Genomic DNA, 21,468 nt, shown 5'->3' with positions numbered 1-21,468 from the left:
CCCGCCAGCCCCCACAGAGTGGGGGGCCCTCCTCATGGGCCTCGCAGCACAAACTAAACCCTCTTCACATCCAAAAAGGGGGGCCCCCCGGCTAGCAGGGTAGGGGGCCCCCCGCAAGTTGCTGTTGGGCCTATTGGGGGTATTTTCTTGTTCGCCCTGGGGTGGGGGCCCCCCAGGGGCCCCCTTGGGGGCCCCCCCAGGGGGCCCCCCGGGGCCCCTCCCCGCGGGGGCCCCCATGGGGGCTCCCAGAGGGGCCTCCATAGAAGCTGCTGCTGCATTGGGGGCCCCTGAGTTCTCTTGTTGCTCTTTGGCCTGCTTTCGCTGCCTCCGGGCCCTTGCGAGCTTCTCTGCAGCAACCACTGAGCAGCAGCAGCAGCAGCAGCAGCGAGGGGGGAATAGGGTTTAGAGGGAGAGCGGCGAGGCTGCTGGCTGCAGCAGCAGAAACAGGGGCAGCTAGCAGTGGGAGCAGCAGCTGCACTAGCGCAACAGCAGCAGTCCTCGCAAGACACCAGCAGCGTGCCTCTCCCCAGAGCATCCGCCGCAACAGCAGCAACAGCAGCAGCAGCAGCAACAGCAGCATGACAGCAGCAGCAGCAGAACCACCCGCGGCCGCCACCGCCACCGCCACCACAGCAGCACCAGCAGCGGCCGCAGAACCGCCCGCTGCTGCCGCAGCAGCAGCAACAGCAGCAGCAACAACAGCAGCAGCAACAACAGCAGCAGCAACAACAACAGCAGCAGCAGCAACAGCAGCAGCAACAACAGCACCAGCAGCAACAACAGCACCAGCAGCAACAACAGCAGCAGCAGCAGCAACAGCAGCAGCAACGACAGCAGCAGCAGCAGGAGCAGCAGGGGAGCGTGCCTTGCTTCCAGTGGTGGCTCTGTTCGGGCTCCTGGAAACCCCCGATCTCCGCAAAAACTCTGTCGATTCTTTGAACTGCTGCTCCTCTGTATCCTCTTTGGCAAAGAATGTGTGCAATTTTTGAGGTGTACAGACACCCGGGAGTGTGCCGCTCCATCGCAGCAAACGTTTTCTCGCCGAGCCGAAACTTCAAAACATCTACAAACCAGTTGTAAACCCCCAGCCCGTCCAGAAGTCCAAAAGAAACATCTGTGAACCTGAGCAGCAGCAGCAGCAGCAGCAGCAGCGGCGGCGGCGGTTGCAGCAGCAGCGGAGGGGTTTGGCGAGGGTTTGCGGCGCGGCGAGGTTTCGGCGCCTCACGAGGGTTTAGGGTTTTGAGACGGTTCGCCCAGGGTTTGGTGCTTCCTAGGTTTAGGGTTTGGGGAACACCTAAGGAGCGCTGGGAGCCTAACTAGGGTTTAGGGTTTGTTGTTTGGAAAGGGCTTAAGGGTTTAGGGCCTGTGGCTGCAGGGTTTCGAGCTGGGTAGGGGAGGGTTTGGGGTGTGGCGAGGATTTAGGGTTTAGGGTTTTCGGGTTTCGGGGAGCTGCCTCCAAGAGGGTTTAGAGTTCGGCGAGGGTTTAGGGTTTAGGCCGTGTTGAGGGTTTAGGGTTCCGTGCGTGCTGAGGGTTCAGGGTTTGGGGCGTGTGGCGGGTTTAGGGTTTCGGGCGTGTTGCGGGTCAAGTGTTCCGTGCGTGCTGCAGGTGCGGGGTTTGGCGCGCGCCGAGGGTTTAGGGTTTAGGGTTTGGGACCACTGGTGGCTGAGGGCTTCCTGCGCGGAGATGCGCGTGTGGGGGTTGTAGTCCAGCATTCTGGAAAGCAAGTCCAGTCCATCGAGATCCAACTTGCCAAAAAGAACTGCATTCAAGTTGGCCCTTTTGTCGTGTTCGCTGAAGTAGTGGCTTTCCCCGCGGTTTCCAAACGGGTAGTGCTGCAGCCTGCGCCAAACCCTAAACCCTAAACCCTAAACCCTCAGCCCTGAGCCGCGCCCCCGACGTGCCCCGGCGCAGCAACAGGCACGCTCCCGCTGCGCAGCGCCAAACCCTAAACCCGCGCGCAACTAAACCCTGAATCCTCGCCCAAAGAAACCCTAAAGCCTCGCCCAAACAAACCCTAAACCCTCAAGCAAACAAACCCTAAACCCTTGCGCGTCAACATCCTTTGAAACCCTCCCTCGACAGCCCAACCCCAAACCCTAAACCCTAAACCGCAGCCCCCACCCGTGAACCGCAAACCCTAAACCCTCGGGCGGAGACCAGAAACCGCTCCGGCGCCGCGCGCCGAAACCGACACCCGAAACCCTAAACCCTAAACCCTAAACCCTCGACGGACGCAGTGCAGTTGGTCCACTCGGCCTCGGTGGGAGTTCCCAAGATTTTGGTGACGCGAATCAAAACTTCGAACTCTTGAGTTCCTTTAAATAAAGGAATTCCGCGAAACATTTCTGCAATGATGCAGCCGGCTCCCCAGATGTCTGCGCCGAGGCCGTAGTGCGCTCCGGGCTCCTGCAGGCGCCGCACTGCGCGATCTTGGGGAATAAACGGCGGCTTTCTCTGCAGTTTTGCTGCACTTGCAAAGCTTTTGCATGCATGCAGCAGCAGCAGCAGCAGCTCGAAAAACGCTCCAAAAACACCGCAAAATCACAAAAAAACAACCCAAACAGTGCTGCTGCTCCGCTGCAGCAGCAACACTGACACGAGACAGCCACACCCACTTCGCTCCCGCCCTCGCCGTCGCCCTTCATGCGGCCCAGCAGCACCTCCAGCGGCCGGTAGTAAATGGTGCAGACAGTGGGTGTTATTTCCCCTGCAGCAGCAAAAAAAAACAGAAAAAAAACACAATTTGCTGCTGCTTCTGGACACTCAGATAAGTCCAGCTGCTTCGCAGGCGACGCAGAGCTGCTGCAACTTGCAGCAGCGAAAAAGAACCACAGAAACTAACTAAACCATTCTGCCCAGAACCGCCCGCGCATCCGCAGCAACAGCAGCAGCAGCAGCAGCAGCAGCAACAGGTCCATGCGTACAGCAGAAGCGCACAAACGGCAGCCGCAGCAAAGCCCCACCTGCGTTCGCTCTGAAACTCCTGCAGAGCCCCAAGTCGCCGATCTTGAGCACGCAGTTTTCGTTTTCGGAAGTCAGCATCAAGTTGTCGGGCTTGAGGTCTCGGTGGCAGAGCTGGGAAAAAAGCAAAAAGAAGTCATTTAAATGAAATAAAGAAACTTGGCGACTCGTTGCAAGTATATATATATATGAATATAAATTGTGCATATTCACAGACATAAATATGAATTGTACATATGAACAGCGAAACGGGCACAAGAGGCACTGCGAGTGCGACGGTGCGGACAGCGGCAGCGGCGGATTTGCAAGTTTGCACTTGTTTAGTGGAAGTAAATTATTTTGAATCGAAGACAATAATTAATTTCAGATTTATAGCTGCTGTTTCTTCTGTGCTTTCTGTGTCTGGCTGCTGCTGGCCGCGGGCGCCGGACTTTCTCGTTGTGCAGAAACGCCAGTCCGTTCAAAAGTTGAAATGCAAGAAGTTTGGCGTGGCGCAGCGGCAGCCCCCACTCGGGCGAAACGCTCGAAGAAGGTTTATTTTCCCTTTGTTTTGCAAGAAGTTTCTTGAGATCTCCTCCCTCGCAGAGTTCGTAGGCGGCGAACACGAAGACTTGCGTGGGCTTCAACTCCTCTTGAGCCAGCTGCGTCTGCAGGTCCCGGCGCAGCTGCTCCTGGCTTTCGCGGTCCGCAGCCGCGTGCTGCTGCCGTGCCCACTGAATTCGTTGCTGATTAATGTTTTCGACCAAACGCGGAAGCTGATCTACGAAAAGATACCGCATGCGAACCAGGTTCGGGTGGGTGCCGCAGGACTGAAAACGCAGAATAACAAAAGTGACGCGCAGCGCTGCGATCTCGCGGTGGTGGAGGTGTACGTACACCTGAACGCCCGCGCGCAACTCAGCTTACGGAAATCGTGGAAAGCTCGCGAATCGTTGTGCAGCCCAAACCGTCTTCTGTTGCAGTTCTCGTTTCGTCAACATAATATTTAACTGCAAAAGTCTCGCCCCCTCCGACGCCGTCTTCTGGCTCCTCCACGGCGCGGTACACATCGCCGTAGGTGCCGCCGCCTAGCCGCTCGACCTGCAGCACAAAGGCGCTGCAGCAGCAGCTCCGCACGCCATCAGCTGCAGCAAGTGCTGCTGGCCTATCTGCGCAGCTTTTAGCGAGTCTTTCTGCTAGTTGATCCGCTGCGGATTCGAAACATTCGGGAAGAGAACACCCCGTAGCTGCTAGTAATGGGCTGGCCAGGGGGCCAGAAAGGCAACTTGCAGGCAGCTAGCTGCTTGCTTTGACTCGAGTTTAGTCTGTGTAGAACCACCGAAGCCGTACCAGGCGGAGCCGGTGCTCCCGGGGGTCTTCGAGGGGGTTGGGGGAACGAAAGGGTATGACTTGTTGAATGAGGTCGACGGTGAATTCCTGCAGCGCCATCTTCTTGCAGTGATCCGCCGCGGGCGAAAGCCAGCAAATCTGGCACAAACTAAACACCCTAAACTTTGCTTCTTTCGCGCGAAACGGAGTCCTTTCCGAAGAGCTGCACAGTGGTGGATGTGGGTGTTTCACGGGGGGTTCTGCTGCTCCCGGCAGCAGTCACTGGCACCCCGCCATCACTTCCAGCACTAGACAGCCCATATTAACCTGAAATTTCTGCAATTCAGAAATGGTAAGGCTAGAAATGCATCCGAAAGCTGGTTTGAAGCCTTGGCCACTCTCGCCCAGATCGGTAGGGCTGGTGGGAGCTCGGGGCCAAGTAACACGCCAGTACTGTTGCTCGCCGGTTGTGCGCCAAAGCCTTTCTTCTGCATTATTTTCAATCTCTGTTTCCTGAAAATCAGGTATTATTTTTCGTGGAGATTGTTAACGAGGGGTGTTGCGGGCAAGCCGTTACTCTGGTTTTTTCGCACACTGCGCTTGTCCCGCTACTGAATCCATTTCCATGCTGATCTATTCTATATTTTTCAAAGAACAAAGTGTATAGTAGCATTTGGAACTATTTTTTAATGTTACAGCGGCTAACAATGCGTATAGACACCCCATTTCAGAGATCGCACGAGGGTCCTGCGCTGCTCCGGGGCGTCTGTGATCGCGCACTATTCTGCACTGTGCAGTGGATTGCTGGCCGTTAATTCCCTTAAAATTAAGTGTGCCAAATGCCGCACCTTTCTTATTTTCTAATAAGTAGAAAGGGCTGTAGCTTGACTTTTAGCTCAATCACCATGTACCTAACAGCTCCCACGACTGCGGCAGCGGAAACATGTGAACAGCTCTTGCTGCTGTTGAACACTAGCCGCCAAAGTGTGACTGGTGTTGATTTTAGATTTGCATGCACTGGTTACAAATGCATGCAGGCGTTTGTTGATAGACTTAGCCACTCTAAACACCTGGGTGTTCGACCCTCCCTAGTTAGGCAGTGCAGAATTGATCTCAACACAACTCGAACATTGACGGCTTCAAATATCTGGGCTTTTTTTCACTGACTATCGAAATTAAGCCGCTGTGGTTACCAAAGCTCGAGTCCTAAGCAGCTAGAAAGGGAATGCGAAGTTGTCTATGCGCGTCAGAACAGCCACGCCAAGTGGCCCACACGTTACTTGCGTGGTCAGTCTTGTTGAACACGGGGAATGCTCCCACAGTTAGCAGTAAAAAAACAGTTTTTCGACACAGAAAATGCTCCCGTTTCATCTGGAAATATATTTAGCGCCGACAAACGCGCAACAATTTGAGTTCTGACGCTACTACCCTACCTTAGTGCTCTGTACTTCTGTAGCTGGCCACTAACTGGAAGACTGGCTCAGAAAGTGAAGCTTAGGGTTTAAAGTAACCTATGTCTTCAAGTTGCAGCTGATTCTTGCAGTTTATTTTGGTGTTACACATCTAGAGTGTCGCCCTGCGTATATATAGTCGATAATGCGCATATGTGCATGTCTTCACTCTGAAATATTCTCTGTACCCGCCTACGCCATGATTCGCCGTGTGCATGCATCACCACCAGAGCTGCTCAAAACAAATTCAAATTAAGAGTCTGAAGAAAGTGCCTGGCTTGTTGCTGAATATAAAGAGCTACACATCGAAAGGCATCCTGCAGCACTGCTGCAATGAGAGTCTGAAGCAAAACGGCCTCGCAGGCGAACCCACGGCCAAGGCATAACTCTGTTTTTGCCGCCTCTTGGACATAGGCAACAAGCTCGAAGGACAGCGAGCTAAAGCAGGGGGAAACTGCAAGCTGGAGATGATCTACTTGGACAGGTGAACAGGGAGTGGCGGCAAGAAGGCAGCAGGCGAGCTTGTCTTACGATTTGGCTAGGCATAAGCTCAGCTGCTCTCGTCTTCTGAGCTGCTGGAGCTCTCGTCTTTGCTGCTATTGTCGCTGCTGCCGCCGGAGCTGCTCGAGCTGCTGCTGCTGCTATCTGGAGAAGACGAAGCCTCGTCGCTGCTGGAGGAAGCTGCAGGGCTGCTGGACTCCTCTTCGCTTGAACTTGAAGATGATGCCTCTTCAGAGTCAGACTCACTGTCGTCGCTTTCCGATTCTGAGCTGCTTTCTTCGCTGCTAGAGCCTGAGTTGTCACTCTCTGTGCTTTCTGAGCTTTCCGCTGCACTTGAAGAGCTGCTGCTGCTGCTGCTGCCGCTACTGCTGGACGATTTGCTGCTGCCCCTCTTCTGGCCATCCTCTTCGCCGTCTTCTGGGGCCGCCTTGATCAAAGATATGACGTCGCTTAGTTGTTGGAAGCCTCCAATCAACTTCCGCATGTAAGAAGCTTCACTCTGCAGCATGCGCTCGGTGTGCAGCAAGTTCGTGGCGAACTGGCCGGCGACTGCACGCAAAGTAGTTGAAAGCGAGAAAGTGTCATGAATTTATCCCGTTATTTTGCTTGACAAATAACCATGTGTTGCAATAGAGTCTGCTTTTGGGCTTTGTTCTTCGGCAGAGGGGTTGAACTCCGCAGAAACGCACATGTAACTTGCTCGTCGTCAAGGTCCCAAGCATCAAAGGTGCCCGCGTTCTGCTCTTCCTCCACTATTTCTCGCCAGATCGGAGCCCAGTGCTTCTCTTCCTCCAGCCGATGAGCAAATTCCATTCTGCAAACCAATGTGCATTTCGCCTTCTCATTTGCGGACGTTACGAATCACGGAAAGCTCGAGCTGGCCAATACGCAGCTCGCCAACCTCAGCAAACATGTTCACATCTGGGGGCTATTAAATGGATTTGTGAAAACACTAGTCATGTTGATTCAATATTCAGCATTCAAAGTGGCTACTAGCTTGCTGTCATGAAAACGTGGGTATACCTTCTCTTCAGCTCTTGTTGATTCAAAGTTTCCACCAAGTTCCTTCTGCTCTGCGCGCCTGCTCGTGCGTTGTTCTAGAGTTGCACGAAACAACATAGTAGCGGCAGCAAAAGCAAAGCAAAAGGTGATTGGTTTGGCAGCAAATTCAGGACTCCAGGAGTCGGTTAGTCGGCGCACTGGAGAGTTTTCGCAAATTATAAGTTGCTTAGACCTGTCTGGTCCACCCTGAGTTCTTGATGTGAGATATTGTGTGCAGTCGAAGTGCATAGAGGCCCTCACAAGTGCAAGTTCTTGCCGCTTGATTTCTTCTTGGTTCAGGAGGAACCGTTGTTTCTCTACAACGCGCTTCTGGTGCAGTCTCTCTGTTCTCTCAACTTGCCGAAGAAGGGTTCGTTCTCTTGCCTTTTTGTGTTGTCTTTCAGCTTCTTCGGCTAATGCTTCTTCAAGCAGCTTTCTGTGTTCTTCGTACTGCTCCATGAGTGACTGCAAGCCACCGCCTTTTCCCTCTGCCTTGAGCCGTTGCTGTTGATCTTGGCGTAGCGCTTCACGCCTCTCTTCTAGTTCTTTGCGGTGCTTCAGCTTGTCCAGCATCTTGTCATACGCATTCCTTTTTGCCTCCATTTCTTTCAGAATCTTCTCCTGCTCTTCTTTCATGCGCTCTTCAATCGCTCCGACTTCCTCAGCTGCTGCAGCGTCAGCTTCTTTTTTCAACTGAGCGTACTGCTCTTCTTCGGACAGACGTTGCTGCGCGCAGCATGTGGCTAACAAACATGGCATCTTAAAATAGCCTATCACATTACTGTTCCTAAACGCCAGACCACTTCGCCTTAATGCCAAAGATTCAGCAGTAGCGTAACTGGCCAAGCCTTCCAGTTGGCAATTCCAAATCGTGGATTTGTTTTCTCTCGTTAGTGCTCCAACCGACCGCCTCATTTTCCCTCTTCAGCTTTGCCCTGCATTCCATTTGTTTCATGGACTCATCCAATTCTGTAACTTGTCGATGCTGCAGTTCCTGCAGCTGAAGCCTTATGCGATCATCCATCTGAAATCGACACAACCCAGTTTATTTGCCGCAAGGCCATTTCTCCGATCGATGCTCGGTAAAGACCATTAGGGAGCGAGTGACATGCTTGAAAATTTAAAGCATTCTTTATATAAGTTTATGTAGTAGAACCCATCCCAAAATTAATGTTGAAGCATCAAAATGTCAGCTTGACAGAGTCAAATTTTGGAGAACGGCCCTTACCGCCTGTGTTTCTGTCAACAGTTTTTCCTGCAACTCGGCCTGAAGGTAAATGAATACCTCATAAAAAGGCCTTGATTCCAAAATTCAGGATTCAGTGTAGTACGGGCAGAATTTCTTTCCCTGATTCACTTGTTTCCCTCCGTGCACCGGCTTGTATAACGGATCTATGTTACGTTTGCAACTTTTTTCCTGTGGTAGATCTCACCTTGTAAAGTCCTTGCACATCATCAGGCCGCCCATCAACTCTGAAACAGATCCAAAGCTGAAAGCTAGTGACCATTTGCATGTCTAGTTCTCAACAGATAAGTAGTGCTAGCTCAACGGAAAACACTAGACGGCTGTGCCTCTACGTACGTTCTCCCGCCCTTTTCCTTCCAAAAGTTTTCAGTCAGTGCACTTATTGCTTCTGCCTTTTTCAGAGAGAGCTCTTGAAGGAGTGCAGAAGACTCTTTGTTGTGCTTCCGAGCTAGCAGCTGCAACAACACCCAGAGCCTTCCTTTTGAAACGTCATTTTGGCCAAGTTCAATAATTCGACCTTCTGCCACCTCTGCAATGTTTCTGAAAGAGAGTTGCTGAGAAAAACAGGCAATGCTGCATGCCCACCTCGGCAACAGCAGCGGCGTTGGTGCTCTCGTTGATTAAACGTTGCATTTCTTCCAATTCTGCTGCATCTTCTTTCTGCAGGGAGAGCCATGACCAGCGCAGCGCCAAACTACTCGTGCGTTTGCACGCGAGGACGGATTTGGTATTCCTGACTACAGGTTTAGGGATTCTTATTTCTCACCTGTTTTGCTTCAGCCGCGATTTTAGCTTCAAGCTCGGCCTTGGCTGCGTCGATGGCTTTCTGCTTTTCTTCTTCCGCTTGTTTCCGCTTTTTCTGCAAACGCTGACGACGTTCCTCAAGCCTGCGTTGGGTTTCCTTTTCCTGTGCTTCTAAATCCGACTGGAGTGCAGCTTCCATTTGGCTAAGCGCAGCTTCATGCTCTGCGGCGCAGAACCAGGCTCCAATTCAGTCGCACCCGTAAAGCTTAAACTTATTTGTTCCAGACTCTTCCGCAAGAAATCATTTACCACCTGCAGGGTACGACTTTCTTCCCACAGGAACTGTAATCCTCATTGTACCTTTGATTAGCTGCTCTCTTATGTCTTCGGGAGCTTCAGCCAGCTTCGCTGCGTGCTCTTCATTGAGTTTTTGTTTTGCTAGCTCGTGGGCCATTCTGCGTCGGGATATTTCTTCCTCGTGCTCGACTCTCTCACGTTCTTCTGCCTCCTGAAGGCAGCAAATCGATTTATCGGCAGCACGTCAGCACTTGCAACCTAAACCAGGTTTAAACCCTCAAGTCGCACTGAACAGTGTAACATGTGCTTAGACCAATCCTAGTAAACTTCACCACTTCACCTCTTGTTCTTTCTGAATTTCATCCAGGGCCTCATCGAGCTTCTTCTGGGCCTCCTTTATGACCTCCAAAATTGCGCCTGACGCGTCAGCTGCGTTCACCATGGCGGAACCCCTGAAGTAAGGGAACGCGTTGCAGACAAATGCGATGGGCCGATCTCAGGACTACGGCGGAGCGAAGTAATTGGTAGCTCAGCTGCCTCCCAAACTCACTTCAACGAGACTCACCTGCTGATTCCTTCAGTGGTATCTGTGAGGTCCGATGGCCCCAAAAGTGATTCGGTCTGAAGAATGGCGAGCTCAGTTTTTGAAGTTCCTTCCGTGATACTGCGTTGTGCCAAGCAGTACTCCAGGTGACTCTGGCGACGACGGCGCAACTGCTGCTGCAGCTCGTTGACTGTTTCCTCAATTTTATCTTCCGGGACAATGAGATGCAGCCCTTCAACTTCCGACGAGCCACGCTTCCCGGAGGACAGAAGCGCACAAATATGCCATACAATCCGCTGAACTTCGCGCGTTCCCAATGCGTAGCGTTTGCGCCGCAGCTCTTCATCTCCCTCCTCTTCAGCTTGCTCCTGCGTCAAATATCAGGCGTGAACAGAGCTGAATCTGCTAACAGAGCAGCGCCCAAACGGGCTCTCATGCCACAAGATGCATTTGAGGGCTTTGAAGAAAGAGGAACAGCAACAGATAAGACAACAGACGCCTGCATTTTGGAGAAGGCGTGTTGTATCCCTAAATACCACTAAGTTGTGCACTCAACGTGGAGGGGAACTGCTTGAATCAAGGCGCGCCTAAGTTCCCATAGTATTAATCTAATAATAGGGCAACGGCTCTGAAGCCCAAAGCGCGTCTTTTTCTCATTTTTCTCCGGATTTTTGCTTCAGTTTTTACTAGCGACTCACCAACGATCTCGTGAGGGCAGCCTGGTTCCGCCGGCTTTCTCTGGACTCCTCGAATGATCTAAGGGCATTCTCCTTTTGTATCTTGCTAGCCGAATCGGTGTAGCGCCTGAACACCTCCTTCTCACGGTTAATGAACGGCTCCAACTCAGCAGTTGCGTTTTTCCATTCTTGCTAAGGGTCGCCGCACAGCAGAGAAGCAGCATCAGCCACAGTTCATCTATGGCCTTTACGGCCTCTGCAGTTGAAGGCTGAACAGGGGCCAGCAAAGCTCCAAGCCGCAAATGGTGAACTGCACAGTCCTTCCACCAAAGTGTCAGTATGCAAAAAGGGCTCCTTGCAGCATTGTGGCCGAAACCCAGAAAACGCAGGCATCTAAAAAGAGCGCACTATTCCTTACCAAAAGCTTCTCATCTACGTTGGGATCGTCGATGCCTTTGCTCCTCGCCTGAGCCCCAAAATGCTGATGGCCACTTTTTCAAAAATTAGCAAAACGCCGCACCATTGGTATTGCTATTAGAGAGAATGAAGAATCTTAGGCGCTGGCACTGCCAGCATTGGGAGAGGTGTGAACATATAGTGAATCGGATACAGGGAATCTTTTCCTACCTCTTCGGCCTGTGACAAAAATGATACATTAATCTTGCTTAATAGCTTTTGCTTGAAGTCAGATAGAGATTGAATGGCATCCAGCTGCATCATTCCTCTCTGATTCTCTTGTCTCATGTTTAGTATGGCTTTGTCGTACTCGTCTCGAGCTGCTTCTTCTTTTGCGATTGCTCTGCGCAATTCAGAACCATTCAAATTACATCCGAGTTATTCACAGTGAACAGAATAGTTGAGCTTTTGCCAAGGGTATTACGCGGCAACAGTGTCAGTGCTCGTGGCTTGCAAAGGTATTAGTGCAATTTTGACGCTTATCTTTACCCTACTCGTCTAATTTAGTGCATGCCTCCTGAAGTTGCGTCGTTTGTTCTTCAAGGTCCTCGCCTATCCTGTTTCGTTCACGCTGCTCCAGATCCCAGAGCTCATCTGACGCCGCCTTCCTCTGGTTTCGCAGGCAGGCGAGCAACTGCTGTCTTAATTTAGTCAGCGCTGCACTTTGCTGCGCCCTAAGCCCTTCCTGCAGAGCCGCCAATTCGCTGATGTCCTTCTTGTTTTCTTTGATAAATGTCTGAATTGCAAAGCATACACCACCAGAACACCAATAGGTTTGCTGTTTATATATTGACGCAAGCAGCCCTGGCGACTGCGCCAGGACAATCACTGCATCGCCTGGGCTGATTTCATCTGGAGGCTAATGCATAGCATACAGCCATGTCCACTCCGTAATTGGCCACTCCTGCGAAGACGGTTCCTTCATATGTCTTGGCAGCCTGTGACATATCGAAGATTGTGAAAGAGCTGCATTTCGAAGGTTACGTATGTCTGAGGCATCAGCTTGAGGCCACTTGACCAACCATTAAGAACAAAGTACCAGCTTCAAGTGATTCTGAGGTATGCAGAACTAAAGGCTGGTGCTGCAGCAGACTCTGTAATGTGCAGCTGCTTTACTTTCAGCTGGTCCGAGAGGATGCGAAGTCCCCGGCGGAGCAAGGCAACCGCAGCCTGCGCCTGCATCGATACATACTGTGCCGCAAACTCTTGTTGCCACTGGAGCATCAGGAGCTTGCGGGACTTAAACGCAGACTGCCTCTTGTGAAAGCACTCTGTCCTCGTAGCTATGATTCGGCTAAGCGTAGATGCTGTCGACTCCAATTCTTCATCTCGAAGGTGGTTTACTTCGTTCGAGACCTGTTCAAGTGAAAGCAAGTCAGGACAGCACACTCCGGAGAATCGTCACCTCTAGAAGCCCTACTCCTCCGCTAACACTGTGATCACCGTAATCTTTGCGTAGGCTACAACTAAATTGATGCAAGGAGGAATAATACTGCAAGAAAAGAAAAGTTCTACTCTCCCAGTGGCTTTTGCTAAGGTAGGTCCATGAAGTGAGCCTTGTGCTGCTTACAAGCCACAACAACGTCGAAGTGCGGGTACTCAGTAGGTATCCACTGTGCAGCCCACCTTTCTCACAGCATCATCAATTAGCTGTTGCCTCGTTTTGCGGCTTATCTCGGAAATGCTTGCATCAAGTATCACCTGCAATTCTTCCAAGGTGGTGGAGCACCTCAGAGCGTCAATTTTGCTATACCTAAAAACAGCCATTTGTCACCCCCATTTTTTATCAGATGCAAACTTTACAGTTAAGATACACTATACCAAAAACAACGAAGTGTGACGCTCTGGAAAGAACAGTGAGCAACGGCGATTTTTTGTACCGGTTTCGGGTCTGTTCCAAAATTTGATTCTTCGTAGTCTGCATAGAGGTTGTGAGAAGCCTTGTCTCAGTGGCAAATGTGGAATTGATTGCATTACTTTGTGCCTCAATCAATGCCTAAGGCCAGAGAAATCAGGATTATTTGACTTTAAAATGCATTAGCGGCCAGATGGAAACTGCCGTTTTCGTTGTGCCCCTCTACGTGTATTTGCTGGAGACGCATTCTTCGTATGAAGCAGGGAGGCAGGGAGGATTCTTCTTCATACGAATCTTCCAAAACGTACATCATACATATCCCTTAAGGTTGATTCGTAATCATCGCCCCATGATTGGCACTGTGACAGAGCCTGGGCTTCCGCAGAAGCAATGGCTTGCTCAGCTTCCTCTCCAGCTTCTTGTATCCTTGATCGTCCGTCCTGATTTTGCAAGTAGGGCAACAGAGAGCCACCTAGGTCTTTAGGGTTTGGCCTTGTGCACAAATGCAGCGCCTCTGTGGACTGTAAAATGCTGGAGTAATGAAAGTGGGTTTTTGCGCTCACCTTGAGGCATGATACCACTGCAGCCTTCAACGAATCTGCTGCTTCTGCAGGGCTTGTCTTGTTTACTTCCACCGCTTCCTTAGCTTCAGAGACAGCTTTATTGACTGCTTGGGTCGCCGCTGCGATTTCCTGCTCTATGACAGTAGTGAAAATTGTCAGTTTCCATGCAGCTCCTGCCAGCTGCGCCCCGTACATGCAAGCATGTCAGGTATCTGATGAAGCCTTACTTACTTAGAACTGGGATCTAACTGCCCAGTTTTAGAGAAACGCCGGCTCTACACAGTGGCGACAAAACTAAGGTGACCCACGGTGCGGTATGCTCCAAGAGCCTTTCGCTCGTCAGCGTCATCTTCACATGCCCTTAAATTGTTCTTTGCTTCATTTAGGTCTAACTGTAGACTGCCCGTCATAAGCTGCGAGCAAAGAAAGGCAACTACATAAGATGCGACAGCATTACCAGATGTCATGGCCTCAAGCAGCTGTAAATGGGAGCTGAGGAGGGTTACGCCATTTCTTACTCGTTCCTCGATGTCTGCAGAAAGCATGTTCCTGAATGCAAGTTTTGTTTCACCTTGTGCCTGCGGGCGACGACACAAGAGGAGCGTGTGTGTAGGCTTGGGCGGGCATATCGGTGGCGATGCGAACTTCTGTGACATTTCAATTGTGCAGTCAACATGTAGGTAGGGCGAGCGGAGAGCCTTACTTCCTCGAAAATTGTTTTCATCTTAGCCTTGTAGAGCTCGATTATTGAAGGCATGTCGTCGTCTGCATCGGCTCGAGCCTTCCTGAATTCCTCAAGAAGACCTTCGATTTGCGCTTCCACTGAAAGCTTAATTGATGACATTTGCACCTGTCTCTTTTCACCAACGGCTGGAAGAATCGTACTCGAAATTAAGGAGTCATTTCGTGACCGCAGGAGGAGGAGCTGCTCTTCTTTCTCCTTTAGGGCTGCTTCCTGCAAAGAGCCAGCGTGTGTACCATTAGGCCTTCAGTTATGCCGTTGTTCAGGAGAAAGCGCTAGTACGAGTTTGTCGAAGTCACTTCTATACGCCGCAAAACGAACCTCCTCGTGCTCCTTTTCTGCAAGCGCAAGCTTGTTGACAAGGTCTCTCCTTCTCAGTCGTAAAAGGCTAAGCAATGTAGAAAGAATCTCTTCACGTTCTTCGTCATTTTCTTTGCTCCAGATCTGATGATACATGGCAAAAAAAAAGTTGAACAGCCCTGCTATCATAGTTAGGTAGTTTGTCAGGAATGGCCCACTGCATGGTAGCTTCAAGTTTTAAAATATTTGCAAAACTCAATGGTGCTTGTTTAAAGTGAACCCCGTCTCTTTGCGGTAATACGTAATTCAGTGGATGGTATCTTTCCTCGAAAAATTTTTCACCGTATTAGCGGAGCACTTACTTCTGAGGCGGCTGCATCATGTAGTTGGTCCGCTAGCTCTTGCCTTAACTTTCGCGTCAGGTCTAGAAGCTGTGACAGGCCTTCACTGCGTTCAGCCACTATGCGTGTGCATCGTTCCTCGGCGTCTTGTTTAATTTGCTTCGTCAAGTTTAGGACGGCAACAAATAACCTGGGGTCTTGCGTTTCCAGCTTTTTCGCTAGAGCACGTCTTGCTCTCAAAACTCCAGGATCCTCCTCCAAGGGAACCTTTGCCTGGGTTTGAAGTACAAGTTCTTCAACTTCTGCACGCTCATCCTTCCTGTTCGCATGCCTCAGTCGTTGAAAGCGTGATTAAGCTCCGAGTTTAGACGTGATGGAGCTCCGATCCTAGAATTAAGTGCGTCAACAGACTGTTAATGCCGATCTACAGCTCACTCTGAAGTATGTTTGGGCGGCGGCTGATTGTATTTTGACTTTGGATCTGCTTCGAGGCTCTCCAGCCTCTGGTGTTTAAATGTCCAGGCAGCAAGGAATACAAGTACCGCCACCACAATTATTCCCACAACAACTATCACAAACAACGTCCACGCAGCTGTTTCAACGGTGCTCGGGAGCCGTGCTGCGACTGCAGCCAAAGTCTCAGCAGTCCTCAGTTGGGGTAGCAGCGCTGAATCCCTGCAAAGGCGCCTAGCCTCCATGACACGCAAGACCATGAATTTGTTTGGGTCAGTATTAAGACCAAATACATAAAGCCCTGGCTCCTTGAACGTGAATATGAAAAGAACTCTCTGCTCTCCTCCTTTCATGTCAGTATCAAGGTCCCTGTGAACCAAAAGCTCAGCAAGTGTTCAAATTAACTTAGTCTCAGATGAAAGGCCAAAAGCGTTAGACGCTTATGGACTTTCCAGCAGCAGACAAGTAAAATTCCCCCCCCCACCTGAAGGCCCCATAGTCGAATTGCTTGTTTGTATTGAGTAAGTTATTTCGAAGGTACACTGGGTAAATGGGATTGGGACTCGGGCGAATGTGCCATGCCACAGTTGAGCCGAGTGGCAGGCACTGGATCGGGTCGGATACGCCAAAATAGCCGAAGTCTACAGCACCAGATAAGCGGCGTGTTTTAATTGTCTGAGAAGCATTACTATCTGGTGCTTCGGGCACGATGCCATAGTCCTGTAACCGTTCAGTTAATTCGTCGACAAAGCTCTGCGGAACTCCCACGAGACCTGTCATTTTCGCTGAGGCAAGGCCCCACACGCTCACACGCATAAGTGTTGGCAGCTGCAGAGCCGGAGGCTGAAGGGGATTGCGTATAGCAGAAGATTTACGTCTTCATAAACCGAGAGGCAAGCAGATGTTAAAGGCACACTCCAGGTCCTGCAGCTAAAGCATGCTAAAGCATGCTAGGAAATTTGGATGAAAACAAAAAAGCCAGAAACGCTTCATGCATGATGCCTACCTAGCGTTGTATCAAACATCCGAACAGTGCAGCCTTGAGTCTCCGTGCAATCGTAAGAGCCGGTAGCAAGCCCGGTGTGCTCAATGAGATCTTCTAGGTCGAACTCTTTATCACCGTCACTCGTTTCAGGATTGTCTACGATTAATGTAGATTCCTTCAGGATCAGCTGAGGGCGTGTTTCCCTGCACGCTTCGTCGCAGACCTCATCAAGAGACTTTTCGCCGCTGCAGGAGCACAAACCTGAAATTGTGCTGAAAGAGCCGCCAGCAGGCCCGCATTGATCAGAGCAGACCCTTTCTGGGGATACGCATGCTCCAGTTGCGTCTCGAGAAGAGTCCGCGTTGCAGTGGTGGTAAAGCTGAACAGCAAGCCAGATTGAGGACGAGCATGCTTTGAATAAATATTTTCCATATGATAATACGATGGAAAAGGACGGCAACACAATTGGGAGAAGCGCAGCCTTTTGTGTGTGAAAAAGACCCGGTAGCAAGCCCGTTCCTTTGGACATTATTGCTGGTGATTCCTGGCTAACCGTCTGCTGACAAGGCTCCACCCCATCCTGATCGCTGAGGTCTGCATTCCCTTGCTTATAATGAAATCCTGATAGGCAGACGCATGACCTATCAGCTAGCTGAAATGCCCTGTTCGTCCCCTTGCAAGTGCAGGATGTACTGTTTGAATTGGACGTTGCCGTGGCTCCGCACAGCACGCAGCCTGTTTGGCCCTCCAAATCATTGTATGTCCCTAACTGCAACATAGAAGGCATGCCGTGAGCGCCGGTTCGCTTCTGTGAGCCTTCACTTTAGGGGAGTTTTGGTGCCTTTCTGCTTCCACGCGATAGTCTGAAGCCATGCTGCTTACTGGACAAGGAGCACATGCGTCAATGCCTGTTGCGGCAGTTTGAAGCCCGTACGTTCCTACAGGACACATCTGTTCACTACTGGACCCTTCAGGGCAATATGTTCCAGGGGTACACCGATAACCTTTGTCCCTGTCCTTGTCTGTCGGCATGCTGCAAGCATATCCATCATGCAAGCCTTATATTGTTTTCACTTAATTACTATGATCCTGAGCTTATCTTCACACTTCAGTTGGCGCTTGCGGGAAGCCTAAAGTGTTGACCGCCATGGCGGCAGGGTTGAATGGTTGTAGGCAGTGCATCTGTATAGTGATTTTCCTCCTCACCTGGAGCTGCAACCTGCTAGACACACATATCCTGGAGTGCACATTGTGCACTCCGTCATACCGGGTTCGCTTGAATATGTGCCCTGAGCAAAGTAACAAAAGAAATTACGCACTACTTCTTTGTCGAGGTTTCCATGGTCTCATTTGTCTTTTGAAAGGACTAACGCTGCCTAGCCCTGGATCGATGCGCGGCAAAAAAGAAGGCTGACGGCTTTACCGGCGGGCATAAGCTGCATCCAGTTTCTAGTGAACTTGTGTCAGATCTATCATCAGAGCCTTTGTAGCCAGCTGGGCACGCGACGGGGAAAGATTGGTCATGAGGGCAATAGGAGCCCTGTGGACATTGCTGAGGAATGGCTGATCCGGCTGGGCATATGGCGCCAGGAGGGCACTGTTGCGGCTCTCCGCTTGCTTCAGGGCACCACGTCCCTTGTAAGCACTTTCGTGGGACGGCCGTTCCTGATGGGCAGTAATGCCCTTCTGGGCATACATCTCCAGGCTCGGATAGACCTTCCACGGGACAAAATTTCCCAGCTGCGCATCAAGACATCCAAATAACGGTCCAGATTGGTGCGAATGCAAAATAAAAGGTCTGGGTCCCCAAGAGAAAAAACCGGTAGAGTTCTTCCTAGAAAAAGAAAGTTAATTTTCGACGTGTTTATCGTTGAAGAATGCCTCTCATGGTACTCTTCCCTTTTGAATATAGGCCTAGCAGCGAATGAATTCTCGGGCACGTACTCTCACGCGTATAGCACATGATAAAGAGTATGCATTCGATGAAGAAACGCCACTGGTTTATGAGAACACGGAGGGGCTCTTGTCGGCACTTGCCTGGACAAGCTTTGCAGCCATCTTCGCTTGATAGTCCAGGTAGATCTCCATACGTCCCAGGTGGGCACGGAATTCCTTGCTGACTTCCTTCTAGGCAGTAATGGCCAGTAGGGCATTGATTCTCAACTGCAAGTTCTTCATTCCCTTCACCAGGACACAAATATCCTGGTAGGCATGTGAGGCATGACGATGTGCTGGAGCCTTCAATGTGCGGGTTATAAGTGCCTCCTACACACGGTCGTGGCGCTAAAGATCCTAAAGGACAGAAGTGACCAGCTGGGCAAGGCTCAGGGACCAATGAGAGGTCAGGGCAATAGTACCTGAACAGTCATGCAGAATACGTTGAAGCAAAGTTATAGTAAATGAGCAGAATTACTACAGCGTAATATACTGGAGGTGTGATTCAGCGTGTAGACGACTAGAATGCCTGGTTCGAAGGATCTGTATTTTAAAGTGCAAGGCTCAGGGACTGTCTAACATACCCTCTTGGACAGAGAGAGCAGTCAGCCTCCCACCGGCCCAGGGTCTCCTGCCTGACGCTCCCAGTGGGACAGGGTTTGGGTTCTGAGGCACCTGCTGGACAGTAATGCCCTGCCGGACAAGGAATACCCCCATAACCGGTTGTCTTTACAGTTTCCCAGTTCTCCAAAGTCAACAATGTAACTCCACCTGCCGCTATAGCGCTCTCTGGTACAAATGGCTCATTTTGAGCTTGTTCCATCCACGGGTTCGGTACCCAGTTACCTAGGCCGCAGAAAAACCTGTGCAAGCAAGTTCGCAGAGACCACTATCGTTCCTACTTCATAAACCTTATCCCTTTTGAGCAGATTAAAAGCGCCACAGGTCAATTCAGTGGCCACTGTAAAGTTCAGTGCTTCTCCAAGCCAAAACGTACCCTGGAAGGCAGTCTCCTGCAACGACTGCTCCTCTACAATACTTGCCTTGTGGGCATGGAACACAGACGTCGACAGCATCAGCCTTTGTATTTGGGATGGAGCCAAGTGGGCACAAGCCCGGTCGAGCGCTGCCTTCAGCGCACACCTGCAGACCACATTCACATCCAAAACAACTTCTGTGAGAAGCTTGAAAGCGCACGCTTTTTAGCCTGCACGCTGCTGGCCTGGGTCATTGGCTTAGCTTCGTTGCTCTCTTCATAAGTTCCTTAGGTTTCACACAGCTGCATAGCAAAATTTACTTTCTTTTCCGGGCACTTTTTGGGATCCTCTCCTGCCTTATCGCAGTAAAACCCTTCTGGGCAGGGTAGACAGGTGTGTTGACCTGATGCGTTAGTGTATGTGCCTGGTGCGCATGGAGTAGGGTGTGTTGCTCCCTCTTCGCAAAACATGCCTTTGGGGCAGATAGCGCCTGTAGTACCATCTTGGGGCTCCCTACTCGTTGACCCTTTGTAGCAAACGTATCCGGGGGCGCAGTTTCCTGTAGGAGCTGTATTTCCTGTTCCAGCGCAGTACTTCCCCTCTGGGCATTTTATGCAGGACTTGGCTCCGGCTTTGTCCTGCGGCAACGCAAAGCATGCTAGCCAGGACCGACAATGAGGACAAAGGAAAGGAACGACGTGCTAAAGCCAACCGCTGGTAGCACTCGCCGACAGGCCTTGGCTCCAATGATCACAGGATCATACCTGGTATTCCCCTTCTGGACAGGGTTCTGGCTTCAGTGCTCCTTCTTTACAAAAGTGACCTGCGGGGCAGAGTCCATTTACTTCGTCCTCAAAGCTGTATACACGGTCGGTGACGCGAGGGTGTGTGGCGCCTTCTACACAGAGAGTTCCTTCATAGCAATTTCCGGCGGGTCCCGTTGCCCTGTAGCTAGGGCAGTACTTCCCCCGTGAGCACGGCTTGCATGACGTTTGTCCCGTCTTATCTTGAAAGGTTCCAGGGGGGCACGGCTGTGGTACTATAGTTTGTTCCCCGCAATAATGTCCCGCTGGGCACGGCTGACCATCATTTGAGTTTCCTGGATCAAAGCAGTACTTGCCGGCGCTGCATGGGGTGCAGGAAGCTTGGCCTTGAAGGCTAAATGTGCCAGCTGGACACAGCTGAGGAGGACGACAACGAAATTAAATTAGAAGGAGAATGACGAACTAAATTTTCGATTCGCTCGCAGAAGGAATAGACAAAATCCGCGAAGTTTGCGCAAACCAATGATCAGCTCAAAACCTAGCTCAAATAGTATTTTTGTTATGTACACAGATTTTACTTAAATAATCTCACATATTGCTCTGGGCAATAAGCTACAAAACATAACCAGCTGCTAGCGCAAACTGCTGCTCGCGTATCATTAGATTCACCTTCTCCGCGAACGAGCCTTCAGTACAGTAACTTCCTGCTGGACATGCGTAACCCATAACGTTGTCCGTCGGGGTGGTCGTATTTGAGCCCTCGAGACAAACGTAGCCCTCCCCACATGGAACCTGCACACCCTCGCTGATGCATGCAAATCCTGGAGAGCATTTGAAACAACCGTCAAGCGACGTTACTCCCGATGTCTGCGAGAAGGTTCCTCTGCAGACAAGGCGCGTACAAAGTGGACTGGAGTTTCATATGATGCTGCACAAAGTGTACATTCCAGCACGCGCTTTTCCCTTTCTCTAAGTGCCATGCAAGGCTTTCATAAGTGTACATGCAACTTGCCCAGCGGAGTAGAAATGTCATTGTACTCGCTGTGAGGTGCCACCACGCGGATACTGCGCTCACGAGCGCAGTGAAACGTTTAAGTTGCAGCTGGAGGTTAAAAGCATACGAATGTTTTGAGGCGCATTCTTTAACAAAAAATGAAGAGTGGCGAACACCACAGGGTCCAGCGTGGCTGAGCTTACGCAGGGCATGGAGTTGGAGTAGAAGACCCAGCGGGGCAGTAATGGTTTTTAGGACAGATATCCCCGATGTCAGATACTTTGCCAGTGTCTGGATGTACAATGCCAACCACTGGTGTGGCGGTCCACGAC

At 50.9% G+C, this 21,468-nt stretch overlaps 8 protein-coding genes across 8 annotated transcripts; 1 reads left to right on the top strand and 7 right to left on the bottom strand.

Annotated features, from left to right (window-relative positions):
* Positions 1-578: 578 nt before the first annotated feature.
* Positions 579-989, top strand: ETH_00023655 (uncharacterized protein; the record flags this gene model as incomplete). Its single annotated transcript, XM_013377495.1, has 1 exon — positions 579-989. The coding sequence occupies one exon, from the start codon at positions 579-581 to the stop codon at positions 987-989; it is 411 nt and encodes a 136-aa protein (XP_013232949.1).
* Positions 990-1,766: 777 nt separating this feature from the next.
* ETH_00023650 (CMGC kinase, putative) lies at positions 1,767-4,390 on the bottom strand (the record flags this gene model as incomplete). The annotated part of the gene is made up of 7 exons (XM_013377494.1): positions 1,767-1,840; positions 2,224-2,407; positions 2,617-2,708; positions 2,965-3,076; positions 3,394-3,771; positions 3,869-4,042; positions 4,292-4,390. The coding sequence occupies 7 exons, from the start codon at positions 4,388-4,390 to the stop codon at positions 1,767-1,769; spliced, it is 1,113 nt and encodes a 370-aa protein (XP_013232948.1).
* A 1,881-nt stretch (positions 4,391-6,271) lies between these two features.
* On the bottom strand, positions 6,272-7,035 carry ETH_00023645 (uncharacterized protein; the record flags this gene model as incomplete). The annotated part of the gene is made up of 2 exons (XM_013377493.1): positions 6,272-6,771; positions 6,912-7,035. The coding sequence occupies 2 exons, from the start codon at positions 7,033-7,035 to the stop codon at positions 6,272-6,274; spliced, it is 624 nt and encodes a 207-aa protein (XP_013232947.1).
* A 153-nt stretch (positions 7,036-7,188) lies between these two features.
* On the bottom strand, positions 7,189-8,022 carry ETH_00023640 (uncharacterized protein; the record flags this gene model as incomplete). Its single annotated transcript, XM_013377492.1, has 1 exon — positions 7,189-8,022. One exon carries the CDS (start codon positions 8,020-8,022, stop codon positions 7,189-7,191), a length of 834 nt encoding a protein of 277 aa, XP_013232946.1.
* Positions 8,023-8,086: 64 nt separating this feature from the next.
* On the bottom strand, positions 8,087-16,261 carry ETH_00023635 (uncharacterized protein; the record flags this gene model as incomplete). Its single annotated transcript, XM_013377491.1, has 20 exons — positions 8,087-8,287; positions 8,697-8,736; positions 8,846-9,063; positions 9,095-9,169; positions 9,276-9,475; positions 9,614-9,761; positions 9,891-10,002; positions 10,116-10,462; positions 10,793-10,963; positions 11,190-11,237; positions 11,399-11,570; positions 11,722-11,963; positions 12,344-12,583; positions 13,646-13,825; positions 13,954-14,223; positions 14,349-14,600; positions 14,670-14,831; positions 15,050-15,347; positions 15,464-15,850; positions 15,966-16,261. The coding sequence occupies 20 exons, from the start codon at positions 16,259-16,261 to the stop codon at positions 8,087-8,089; spliced, it is 4,059 nt and encodes a 1,352-aa protein (XP_013232945.1).
* Positions 16,262-16,470: 209 nt separating this feature from the next.
* Positions 16,471-17,498, bottom strand: ETH_00023630 (uncharacterized protein; the record flags this gene model as incomplete). Its single annotated transcript, XM_013377490.1, has 3 exons — positions 16,471-16,711; positions 17,020-17,087; positions 17,289-17,498. The coding sequence occupies 3 exons, from the start codon at positions 17,496-17,498 to the stop codon at positions 16,471-16,473; spliced, it is 519 nt and encodes a 172-aa protein (XP_013232944.1).
* A 417-nt stretch (positions 17,499-17,915) lies between these two features.
* On the bottom strand, positions 17,916-19,224 carry ETH_00023625 (uncharacterized protein; the record flags this gene model as incomplete). Its single annotated transcript, XM_013377489.1, has 3 exons — positions 17,916-18,206; positions 18,478-18,823; positions 18,986-19,224. The coding sequence occupies 3 exons, from the start codon at positions 19,222-19,224 to the stop codon at positions 17,916-17,918; spliced, it is 876 nt and encodes a 291-aa protein (XP_013232943.1).
* Positions 19,225-19,352: 128 nt separating this feature from the next.
* Positions 19,353-20,219, bottom strand: ETH_00023620 (uncharacterized protein; the record flags this gene model as incomplete). Its single annotated transcript, XM_013377488.1, has 3 exons — positions 19,353-19,544; positions 19,699-20,016; positions 20,202-20,219. The coding sequence occupies 3 exons, from the start codon at positions 20,217-20,219 to the stop codon at positions 19,353-19,355; spliced, it is 528 nt and encodes a 175-aa protein (XP_013232942.1).
* Positions 20,220-21,468: the final 1,249 nt, after the last annotated feature.

Source organism: Eimeria tenella, genomic scaffold (assembly GCF_000499545.2).
Source record: "Eimeria tenella Houghton genomic scaffold, Eth_scaff53, whole genome shotgun sequence".
In the NCBI taxonomy this organism is placed as follows: Eukaryota; Apicomplexa; class Conoidasida; order Eucoccidiorida; family Eimeriidae; genus Eimeria; species Eimeria tenella.
This window is presented reverse-complemented; position numbering and strand designations above follow the sequence as displayed.